The sequence below is a fragment of the Apteryx mantelli genome, chromosome 15 (assembly GCF_036417845.1).
Source record: "Apteryx mantelli isolate bAptMan1 chromosome 15, bAptMan1.hap1, whole genome shotgun sequence".
In the NCBI taxonomy this organism is placed as follows: Eukaryota; Metazoa; Chordata; class Aves; order Apterygiformes; family Apterygidae; genus Apteryx; species Apteryx mantelli.
This window is the reverse complement of record NC_089992.1, coordinates 5,046,285-5,058,868: the sequence shown is the minus strand read 5'-3', so window position 1 is coordinate 5,058,868 and position 12,584 is coordinate 5,046,285. Positions and strand designations below refer to the sequence as shown.

The window sequence follows — 12,584 nt, the reverse complement described above, 5'->3', positions numbered from 1 at the left end:
AAAAATCATATGGAATGCATGGATGGTATCACAACACGTCCTCCCAGGGAGGCCAAACTACGTTCATACAAACAACCTCAACTTTTGTTTTTTTTCCCTAATGGCATGTGACACCAGGTAATCTTAACAGTCTTCTGTGAAGATCTGGGGTTTATTTTTAGTGTAATATATTGACTATCTCCTTATCAGCCAGCTGATTCCAACACCCCCTCTCTCATACCTCAGCTAAGAATATAATCTTAGAATGCTTCACAATGCACAGCTTTCCAGTGAAAACGCCTTCATCTGGATGAGAGAGTCACGCAAGTATCTGAAGTCATTTTTAAAAACACTAATGAAATGAAGTCCTTTCGCAACCCCTCAAGGATAGCATTTCTCCCTGTTTTACAACTGGAGAGGGAAATACAAACACCCAGAGGAGGAATACAATTTCTTCCCAACCCTTGCACGCTGTCAGCTTCTGAAGCGTGAGATGTGATCACTCCCTATTTTAGCATGCATGACTACCAATGTTGTTGCTCACAAAATTATCCAGTCCCTTTTTAAAATCCAGCTACAGTATTTAACTTGAGGCTTTTCTATCCAACAAGTGGACAGAGGAGAATGCACTGACAACAGCATCTTGCTATGTTTTTCTTGCTGTTCATAAAAATAAATAAAAAAAAATCCTTGCTCTCAATTTATACCTGTCAAATCAGTATTTAAACAGAACCAAATCTGGAAAGAAAAACAAATGTGAACACAACTGTGCAGCCTTGTGATACAACATCTGATTCACACATTCCAATTCTCTCGCTCTCGAACACTGCAATGTATTCTGGACAAATTTAAAAATAAAGTCACTGATATCAACTCCACAAACACCAAGAAAATCCTCAGACAATGCTGGCTTAGCCACTGGAATGTGTAATTCTTGTTCTCATACTATCACTTTCTTTTGTGAAAAATATTGGAAACTTTTTTTGCCAGATTAACCAACTCTGACTTCAATCTTGCTGACATTTCTTAAGTATTGCTGATAACAAATAATTCCATTCATATGCAAATTGCAGAATAAGCTGTCAGTAGCAGGCTCTTGCAGAGGATCCCTCACAGAGGTGCACATTTATTCTGCCCAAGTCTAATTTGCAATGAGATATCCAAAATGAAACAAAGCCCAAAAGGTACAGCCTCAACAGTTTACAGAAGGTATATTTTCAGCCTTGATGGTTTTTGCTTTGTGAGATATTTTTAAATATTAAAGAGATGAAAGAATTGAGAACAGAGATTGCATCTGTTGCCATCACATTTTAACCACAGTCCATGTATTTATACAGTGGAATCTCCAAAATAACACTGCATCTGTTAAGATGACAGTGTTTTTCCATGGGCGCTGTGCTGTGTTAGAGCAGAGTTACTCCAAAGCTATTGCTTTTGAAGTGCTGATTGTGATCCACCCCAAATTCTTTTCGTAATCTTCCTCAAATGTGTTGAATTGTGAGAAGCTGCTGTTTCTCAGTAAGGCTGGGAAACAACAAAATCCTAATACATCTCATCAGTGGGCATTTGGCACTAAAGCCTTACTGGTAATGAAATGTGTTTATTCAAACAATGAACTACCAAAAGACATGCACAAAACACAAACCATGTAAGAACAGATGTCCGTTTCACATGTGTTTCTGTTGAAGTCCAGGGCAAACTCCCCCACAATGCACATGCACACGCATTATCAAACGCATTTCTCTGTCTTTGCCTTATTGCTGTAGGATAACAACTGAACCAACTTAGAAGAAACTTTGCCCATTCACGTAACACTGGCCACGCTTTAGAACAGCAACCCGTTAGAGTGTATACAAGCTCCAATTTTAAAAGGGACTCTCACAACCTAATTAAATTATTATATAGGTATATCAGACCTCTTGTGAAGACACAATATTAATGAATATATTGGTCCATGTATTCAGCCTTCTCTAATGTGACAAAAATTCAAACAACATTTTATTAGTGCGCCAAAAACAAAAAAGGAAGCAGACAAACAAAAATCAAAACCTTCAGTCACTCCCAGACTCAGAACCCAAGCAGGCTCAATCACAATCTCCAATCAAACCAAGTCTCAGGTTTGAAACAACAGACATGCTTTTCTTAAAACAACAACCGCACAGACTCGACCTCTATCATGGCTGTAGCCACAGAAAAAGCAGCAGGGAATACTAACAAACTATTAAAATGAAAGGTCCATATCCAAGGTATTTGAGCAATAGGACCAACAGATCCTTTGACTTTTGGCATCTTCCTCTACACATGAATGAATTCAGATACTCTGCTGGCTTGCAACTTTCCTCCTCCCAATTTCAGTACCTCTTGTGTGAGAAAGAGGAGCACAAGACACACATTAACAGCAAGTTATGTGCACCTCAACACAGCTATTGGTTCATCCCTCTGCACTTCCGGGGAGATTTGGTATTTGCAAGGAACCGAAAAAATGTACATCTAAAAAAAAGTTTCATCCACAATAAACTGAAGGCGAATGACTGTAATTACAATCAATACAGAACCACAAGCTGCTTCCACCTGCTGGGGATACAGAACAACTGGACAGAAGCAGCTAAAAATCCCCTGTTGTGGCAGCCGGACATCATCACCATTGCAACGGACCCCCCTCTCCACCCCAGTCCATCTGTGAACCCTTTCACACACACAGTTTCTGACATCATCTTAACCAGGTCTCTTCTTAACACTAGTTTCCAGCAAAGAGGCAGGTAGAACCACCTGAAACAGCTTAACAAGAACAACCCTTACTATTTAACTCCATCAATATTCTGAAGATTAAACCAAATCCCCAGTGGGATCCATGAAACCTGAGTATAGAACACAACAGTAACAATTTAACCACACGTTAAACCCTCCAGGAGAAACCAACAAAAATAACACAACAATAACACAATAAAAATAACTTCTGCGCTGGTGAAGAGCACAGCAGATGAGACAAACAAGGTATTTCCAGTGTGATTTAGACTCTTAACACTACAGCCCAATGCTACTCTCAGTCAGCTAAGCCGTGCAAATAGTTGTTTGTCCATACAGCGCAGCGCCAGTGCCCTCGCTCCTCTTGTGAGGTGCCTGCAATGTGCTTTTAAACCTTTAAAGGTACATACGACTCCCACACAGAAGAACTTAAGGGGAGGTGACAGGAGTGGCAGGGGAGCAAAACCTATTATTTGTAGAAGGCCCAACTGTGGAAAAAGTGGAGACGGAATCGAAGCTGAAGCCAATGCAAATACCAAGGAAACCAACTCCAGTGAGATCCAGGGATAAAGCCCTCTCAAGAATGTCAAGTCAATTCTCCTTTAAAAGCTTGGTTATAGACAGTTTTCAGCAGCAGCCGTCACTGGGCTTTGCTCCAAAATGCTGTACCTGTTTGATTCAAATTGAATATTTGAACTGTCCATCTCTACAAGACAACCTTCCAATCCCAGAAAATCATCTTATTTTTTGAGGGCTGCTCTACTGCACATCATTTCAGGGTTTCTACACTATAAACTACTTCAGGAGCCCGCTTCTAGTCCTCATTTTCCTGAACACTAGCAGAGTAAAACTAATTTGACCATCATGTCAGCCTAGCTATTGTCCACTGCTCTCCAAATAGCTGAAGTAAAACTTTCATTATAGTTTGAAGTTTTCAAGATGCCTCCCAAGAGGAAATAATGAACTGCCTGTCTACAAAGTTGGGAAAACCAGCACAGTATCAATTTATGTTTGGAGAAGCTGTTTTTGCATCCAAACGATCTGGAATCCTCTTTCCTCATCAACAAGCTTTTCCAAATGCAACAATTCAGCTCTTGCAAAGTTTTCCTGTGTATGCATATTAGGAAGACTTCTCATACCGAGTATCATGATCCATAAGGAAATCGGATATAGTGGTCCACTAAGCAAAGGGGAAACCTCCTACCACCTTGCTAAAACGCCTCTCACAAAACCACAGCAGCACTAACACAAGAAAGAATAACTAAAATAATGTGATGCTATCCCACCTTCCCTCAGCCAACACAGCTACTAATACAGCCTTTCAACTGCTGTGCTTACAGAACCCTCATCCCATGAATACCCTCCACATATTCCTATAGAAATTTGTATATAACTAAATAAAAACCAAGCATCTTAGCCCTCCCTGCCACTTTGTCTCATTTGTCTTTTATATATACATATATCTGTCACTATAATTCAATTTGAGGATAGCAACGTAATCTGTGCTCAAGAATCACACATTCAGCTGCAGATACCTACAGTATCCCACTAGTAACAAATGGAACAGATACTTCAAAAAGCACATTATCTCAGCTCTAATTAATGCATGCTCCCTCTTACCATCAAGCCATTTATTTTAAACCTGTCAGATATACTTGTAATGTAGCATCATGAATAATTTAAAAAGTAATCTGTACAAAGCAAGTTTATAAACTTAACAGCAGGTACAGTACCTTTCATTCAAACAGACTGCGCTCTGATAAAGTACAAGGGATCTTTGACTGCTTCAGCATGTATTCATTTTATGCATTCTGAACTTCAAAAAACTCTTCTTTCCTGACTCCAATCACACCTTTCATTATTTGAATAGGATTTTATAAGTAACTAACTTAAATGAGTAGCATACAAATTTGTGAACATTTCACATTGAAGCAAAAACTATAAAGCTTCTGGAAACAATCAGAAACAGTAACCTACCAGCAGCAAAAATAAACAAACAAACAAGAAAACAAGTAAAGTTTGTTGCTATCATTAAGAGCCCTAATATTTTCTGCATTTCCCTGATGTTCTTGCATTTTGATACAGCTCCTCTCCAGAGGGAGAAGGGATGCTAGGCTAAGAATTTAAAGAGAGAGAGAAAGCCCACCTGTTAAGAGAAAGTGTTTTGATCAAAGTTGATGTTCACACTTTCAAGTAAACAGAGATATCTTTACAGCGTGTAATGGCACCAATAACAGGTTTGCAGATAACACTCTCCCTGACAGGTCACGGAGCTATTTCAATAATATGCACCTTGCTCGCAACACATGGCAAATGAAATCAATGGGTCATTGAACTTACCCCAAAAAAGTACGTCTTCACAGACTAAGTGATTTATCAACATTATTGCCCACAAAAGCAGGACACAATACCTGTTTTACAAATTATTACAGTAAAGCACATACATTTACAGTTCACCAATTTCCTGCTATAATGAAGCTTCTTATTCATATAATGCATACTTTATTAAGTCAACAGCACAGCATACATGAAGTTCTTAAAGCACAACCTTGTTAGCACTTCTCTTCAATGACAAGTTTAATGTCAATTATTCCTCCAAGTTATTATTAAAATGACCTCATGTTGCAACAAGAGCACACACTTGCTGTTCAACCAAAATATTTACTAAGTGGATTTATTCCTCTACAGGAGCAATCACACTACTTCTTTGGCATGGGAGGTCCCCTCTAGTTGGGTAGATCAAAGAATTCCGCTACCTCAAAAACTATTTGGAGAGTCACTAAAAGACACAGATGCTTATTTCTGCACTTACCATCAAGTTTACCAAGAAAGGAACAGAGTAATAGGGAACCTATCTACAAGTCTGGACTTAAAACGTACCTTTTTTTTTTTTTTTTAATAAGTCTTAATATATATATTAAGACTTAACAAAGCAAATGCAAATCAATCTGTAAAATACAGAAAAAATGCTGTATGTCAATTTTTCTTTTTCAGCAAATTTTAAATAATCTAGTGCTACAACAACAACTTCTGGAAAACATCAACACTTAAAAAGCTAACTGGTGTCTCGAAAGAAATCCTAAGCGAACAGCTCACTTTTAGCATTTGCGAGGATTAAAAGTGTCAGTGATAAATGAAAGTTAAACCTTCAAAATCCACCACCATGCTAACACCAGTTTTGCAGGAATGCATCTCCTTAATTAATGAATAAGACAAACTGTTACCAAACTCCTTTACAAAAACAAGAAGTCCTGCCTGAAGCAACTGTAGCCTATTTGGGGGGGTTGAGGAATTGGTACAGCTCTGTTTGCAGAGCTCAGAGATATATGAATGAACATTGCCTATTGCTAATTATTTGTCTGCCCTCAAAGTTTGTCTCAGACAGTTCTGGACACAAAAAAAAAGACAAATACAGTACTACAGAAATCAGTCCAGATTGTACCTGTCAAGGCTTGGCTAAGAGAAAAAAGGTACGAAGACAGGCTGGCTAACAACTACAAATGCATCTTCATGAACTACTGTTTGATGAGTTATGCTTTGGTACAATAAAAGAATTTGGAAACTATTCTTTTTAAAGTGGCTTTCATAAATCATAAAAACTAATGCAACTAACCAACACAAAGAAGCTGTCTATACAATTTACAGTGATAGAAAAATTATACATGTCAAATATATCAAAATACTAAAACAGTATTTCTACCTTTCAAACACATCATTGCATTCCAGGAGTCTTTCTGCAAGAGGAACTCTTAAAAGCAGTATGTTCCCTTACCACCTAAGACCAGAAACCTTAAAAGTTCAACTTTGTCGGAAAGATCTGAAATAAACTGAAACTATATATGTGCAATAACTTTAATTATGTGACACTCAAGATAGTTACTCAGACTGCAGCTAATTTAGTAACATACACAATAGTTCTCAATAATACTAAACTGCCATTTACCCATTCCTAAGCACACACACAAACATATATATGAAACAGCTGCTACTTGATAATATCACAAAGCATTTCCAAATGTGAAAGCTTTGCACTAAAATTCAAATAAGAATGTATTTAAGTTTATAAATCAAAGTTTAAAGAACAGTTCCAGAAAGCTGCAATTGCTTCTCAGTTAACACCTTTTCAAGGAAGTAAAATAATGCTGATGAAATTTATTAAATTAACTATAGATGTTTGGGGGGAATACTGCAATTTTTAAAATAATTTCATTCAGTACAGTTTGCAAGCTATCAACTTTAGGACTATCATAGATGATGAGCTAGACAAGTTGTTTTCCCTTTGGGATCATAAAACTAACATGAAGATTGAAGAAAACAAGTTTCCTGTGCGTATTATTTCTCTCTGCCTCAAAGCTCAGGACTATCAGAGCTCACTACAATGAAGTTTGAGGCAGCCCACAATTCACATAGATGGAATCTATACACAATATAATTAATCATTTAACAAAACTGTCTCTTCTGGTCCCACTGAATTAATAATTCCAGTGATCACCAGCAAAATTATCTCAACATCAGAGTAAAAAGAATTAAACACCGATTGGGGAAGAGGAAAAAGCGTAAGTTAAACATGAATTGAAATCACTCTTTAAAGCTAATAGTTATAACCCGGAAACATATTTTAATTCTAAATGTTAGATGCTTTAGGGAAAAAAAAGAAAAAAGAAAAACTCCTTACTAAAGACATTCACCTCCAAGATCATCTTAGTAAATGCCAGTTTAGTAGAAAACTCAGTATGATTTGAAACAACTTCTCCCAAAGTAACATATACCAAACACAAATTAATTATTTAACAATGAAGATAGATTCAAAAAACATCACACAAATACTGAAACACTAGATTTTGTATGTTATTTTAAGATGAAAACAATATTTATCACTGGAGTTATGCTTTAAATATACTCTAGAATTAGTTTGAAAGAATAACTAATAAGGGAAAAACTAACAAAAATCTAACACAATACTTCATCAAATCTCAACAATTTCCTTTTGAAAACCAAAAAAATTCATGTCTTCTGTTGAACTAAAGTTCAAACTAATTGATTTTTCTTTTCACTCTCTGCAGACTCTTTCTCTCACTTCTAACAATATTTATTAAATACTTTGCCAAGAACCATGTTAAACTTCCTTCACTTTACACAAAGAACGATATTTTGCTCTCTTAAGTATTGGTTCAGCATTGAAGTTTTCTACTACACATCCTTCCATATCCGTTCCTCTGCTTTCTAACCTTTTAAACACATTTTGCCTCATATTAGCTAAGTCATTACCATTTCCTAACCCTTTCAATTACTGAGTCATACAAGCCTTTGCTCCAGTTCTGGTAGTGAAACACTTTGAAGGTATAATCTAACACAATCAAAAAAGTTGAAGTACTGCCTGGTTCACCATTCCTTCCTATAGGCTCTAATCATAATCATTTTCTCATCACTTCCAAAATATTCCTTTTCTTCTATTTCTGGCATACCCAATTAATATCCATTCCTTTAATGCTGGCATTTTCTATTCACAACCTCAAATAGAGAAGGAATTATGTAACTCACATTTAACAATATTCTCTAACCACCAGGCATATAAGAACATGCTGATGTAAAAATTAGGTGTGTATAATACTGACGCTCAGGAGGTCATGAGGGTTTTTACTAAGCAACCTGGGATAGAGATTCAAACACAAAAGCATGAACTACTGTTTGTTAGCGTGGAAAACACAAAATATAGCCTGGATATCCATATATAAGCTCAGAACTAAGATGAACAGATCCATCAATATATCTATCACTCCAAAGTATTATCAGACCTAATGACACTATTTTTATTCTGCATGTTTAACCCGCTCCCTTCCAGGCACTCGCCTTTATCGAGGTATACTACATGAGAGTGAAAAATCAAAACACCATCATGCTTAAGCAAGGAAATACTGAGTTTAGGCTTCATCTTAAACCCAGTCTCCAGCAGTTAGTGTTTTACAGACCACATACATTGTTACACCAGCACATACTTTATCTGAATGAAGGGGGTTTTATTTTTATTTTTGTGCCTTTTTAACAAAATCTCAAAACATTCTGAGCATCTTTTAGCGATTGTTTTTTAATCAGAAGCTTTCCACTGAAGCTACCTGCATTTTAAAGAGGTTCCTGTCATCTAATCATGAACAGATTTTATATAATTTAGCATTAAAGAGATGGGTTTTCCCCCTCCTGTTGTAACTCCTTTGTATTCCTATTTAGGAATGCCTTGCTTGTTTGACCGAAAATGGAAGTGCCTTTTAGCTATGACACAGTATATATGAAAAACAAATAAAAATTAAGATTAATCTTCCTTCCACTATTGTGGGGAGAGAGAAGAATATGAAGAGATGCAAAACATCTGCTTTGGAGATCATTTCCCCCCCCCCCAAAAGCAAAATTCTTTCAGCAATAACTCGCAAAAACAAAGGCTATTAAACTGTAAACTACAAAGACAATCGATTAGAGGCAGCATTCAGCTAAGACAAGTTTTTCAGCATATCTTCTCATATTTAAATGCCTAGATCTTCAGAAGAAGATATTTCATTTGGGAGGTTCTTAATTGGGTTATTTTAGCTAAATGGTAACTGCAAATACTTCAGAGAACTGGAAGCTAACATCCTAACATATTGTTCTGCCTTATTTTATTGCAAGAGCTGGATGAACGTTTTCATTTGAAAGTGTTCTGTAGCAGGTAAAGTAAAAAAATTTTAAATGTGTATCTCAGTATTTTAAGAATACACCAGACCTCCTCCTTTTCTTTTTCTCCCACCTACTCAATCCTGTTTTAAGCCCTGCCCTGAAGAAGGGCACTGGGGTTTTGTTTTTAAACATAAAGATTAATCTTCCCTTTTGAAAACTGCTCTAACCAAAAATTTCAGCTCATGGAAGAAAGATTGCAACTCTCCAGCCCTAGCTGGCCCTGCCACTGCAATGCAAAAGGCAGAGTTGCGCCTTAATTTGCAACGAGTTAATTGGCATTCACTGCCTAATGAAACACAGTATTACTCAACACACATTACGGACTCCATCTATGCGCTTCTTGCTCAAACATTTTTTTCCCCAGTTAGCCTCATTGTCAGTGCATCCAAAGAACTTCCCTTTCTTTTCAGCATGGAACTACTGCTTTCAGAAAAGCCTTTATAGCTCCTAAATTCTTTCCCTTTATATTTAAAAGCAGAAAAAATTTTCTCCCTGCCTTGCACAACAGCAGACATCTTTTCGAAAAGAGGCGGCACACAACAACAGCTCAAGTAGTATGTTAAAAAAAAAAAAACGCACAGCGAAAGAAATCAAAGCATGAAGATGGAGAAACACCCCTGTCTCTGCAGGCAGGGAAGCAGCGGTTATCAAAACGGTTGGGCTCCGAGGCTCGTTTAACATCTCCCTGCCTACACGGGCAGCCACGGGTTTGAAACGCACGAAAACACCAAAAACACGGCCGGGGCTGTGGCAACCACGCACACACACACATATATATATGTGTATATATATATATACATACGCATACACACACCCCACAGGCCACGTTTCCCCCCACGCACACGGAGGAAGCGGCTCACGCTCTCAGGTTGACTGCACAAATCTTCAATCTAGATACAAACACAGCTGCTTTAAAATATATATATATATATATATATACACATATATATCACGTTTAACAGCTCCCAGGCATCAAACGTTTCTGTCTACGCACAGATGTAACGCACGGGCCTAAAAATTCGTGAAAATTAAGCCCGTGACCTTTAGACCGCGGGACGCCGCCTCAGCCCCGCAGCCCAGGAGGCGCGAAGGAAGCCCTTCCCCAGCACCAAAGGGGCAGGAAAAGGGGACACGCGGGCTTCCAGGATTTCTCACTGCGTGTGGAAGGGCGGCTTCACACAGCCCCCGAACACCGACAGAGGCCGAGCCGCTGCCACGCGGGGAAGGAGCGCGCGGCTCTTCCCGCCCTGGCTGTTTACTACGCAGCTCGCAGCCCTGGCTGCGAAGGTCCAAACACCGCGTCGAAGCCTGCAGGAGCTTTAAGGCGCATTCAGATCAGGTGGGGAAAACACCGGGGGGGGGGGGCGGATGGGCGCTGCTGCCCTCCCGAGTTGGGGGCCCGGTGCACGGGAGCCGGCCTCCCTCCGCAGAAAGGCGAGCAGGGAGGCAGAGCTGAAGCGCAGCGTTTCAAACGTGCCCGCGGAGCGCGGTCGGTAACGGGCGGAAAAGCGCGCACATCGCCACAGGCGGGCGGCTGCCGGCACCCTCGCACGCACCGGGAAGCCCTCGTCGACACCTTTACACACACACCCTATCACACACACACCAGGAACCCCTCGCTGACACCCTCACACACGCCGACACCCCGACAGGTCCTCGCCGGCACTCTCACACACACACCAGGAGCCCCTCACCAACACCCTGCCACACACCCCGACAGGCCCTCGCCGACACCCTCACGGACACGGAGCTCCTCACCGACCGACGCACACACAAACACACCCGGGAGGCCCTTGCCAACACCCTCACACCAACACCCCGGCAGCCCCTCACAGAAGCCCTCTCGTACACACGCACAAACACCGAGAGCCCCTCGCCGACACCCTCACACACACAAACACCGAGAGCCCCTGACCAACCGACACACACACCCGGGAGGCCCTCGCCGACACCCCCAGGTACACACAAGCACACACGCTCCGGGAGCCCTCACAGAAACCCTCTCTCACACACAAACACACACCCCCCTCCCCGGAGCCCCTCGCCGCCACGCACAATACTCACTTTCTCCATTTGCTGGCCACAGACAAAGTGTGGCGAAGAAGAGCAGAAACCCCCAGAAGAAGGCGAGGGACCCTCCTCCGGCGCCAGACTTCATTCCTCTTTTTTTAATTGGACAAAATCCCCCTTTCAGAAAAAAAAAAAAAGTCCAAAATCGTTCCGTTTCTTCCCCCCTCCCCGTTCTCTTCAAACAAAAATACGAACGAGGGATGAGAAAGGGGGGGCCGGATAAATAAATCCACGTTGCGTCAAGAAATTAATGAAGAAAAAAAAAAAGACCCTTCGGATTGGAAAAGCGAAGGGGTTTCGAGGTCCTTGGGTGTTGATCTTCTGGAGGAACCGGACCCAAATATATATATATATATATGCGTGTGTGCGTGCGCGCCGAAGCTCCCTCGGGCAGGGCGGGCAGGGGCAGGGGCGGCCGGGCGATGCCGCCTCCGCCGCGCGGGCGAGCTCCGGGGCGGCGGGCGCCGCCGTCCCCGCTCAGCGCCGGCTGCAGCGGCCCGTCGCGCACAGCAGCAGCAAACGTGAGGCGCGTCGGGGCTGGCAGTCGGCATCTTCAACCTCCATTTTCAAACGCCGCACGCAGAGGCAGTACACACACACGCGCGCACGGGGGGGAAGAAGAAAAAAAAATGGGAAAAAGGGAGGGGGGGGCAGACAGTCTTATTACAAAACAACAACAGCGCTTCCCGCGACGGCAGGGCAGCCCCTTCGGCGCAGGGACGAAGCCGCTGCGAGGGGATCTTCCCCCCCCTCCTCGGCTCCTCGCCCCCCCTCGGCGAGGGAGGGGAAAGAAAAAGGGAAAAAAAAAAAACCACCCACAACAACAACAACAGCAGCAGCAGCACCGCCACACAAGTCCGGGCGGCTGCAGAGACCCGAAATGCGGAATTCGGAGCAAAAAAAAAAAAAAAAAAAAATTGAACTGAAGAGGCTTCCCCCTACTCCTCCTCCTCCTCTTCCTCTCCGCGGCGCCGCTGCCACAGGCTCCTTCTCTCTCCCCCCCCCCAAAAAAAAAAAAAAACGAAGAAGAAGGAATCCAGGACACACAAAGCAGCAGCCGGGCGAGTGGCGCGGCGCGGCTCAGC

General features: G+C 41.4%; 1 protein-coding gene across 1 annotated transcript in view; it reads right to left on the bottom strand.

The window, feature by feature from the left end:
* The window catches only part of IGF1R (insulin like growth factor 1 receptor), a 191,757-nt gene extending 179,929 nt beyond the window's left edge, over positions 1-11,828 (bottom strand). Inside the window, exon 1 of the mRNA XM_013943661.2 lies at positions 11,494-11,828. Within this exon, the coding sequence (XP_013799115.1) occupies positions 11,494-11,587 (94 nt within the window). The 5' untranslated portion in view covers positions 11,588-11,828. The remainder of the gene's footprint in view (positions 1-11,493) is intronic.
* Positions 11,829-12,584: the final 756 nt, after the last annotated feature.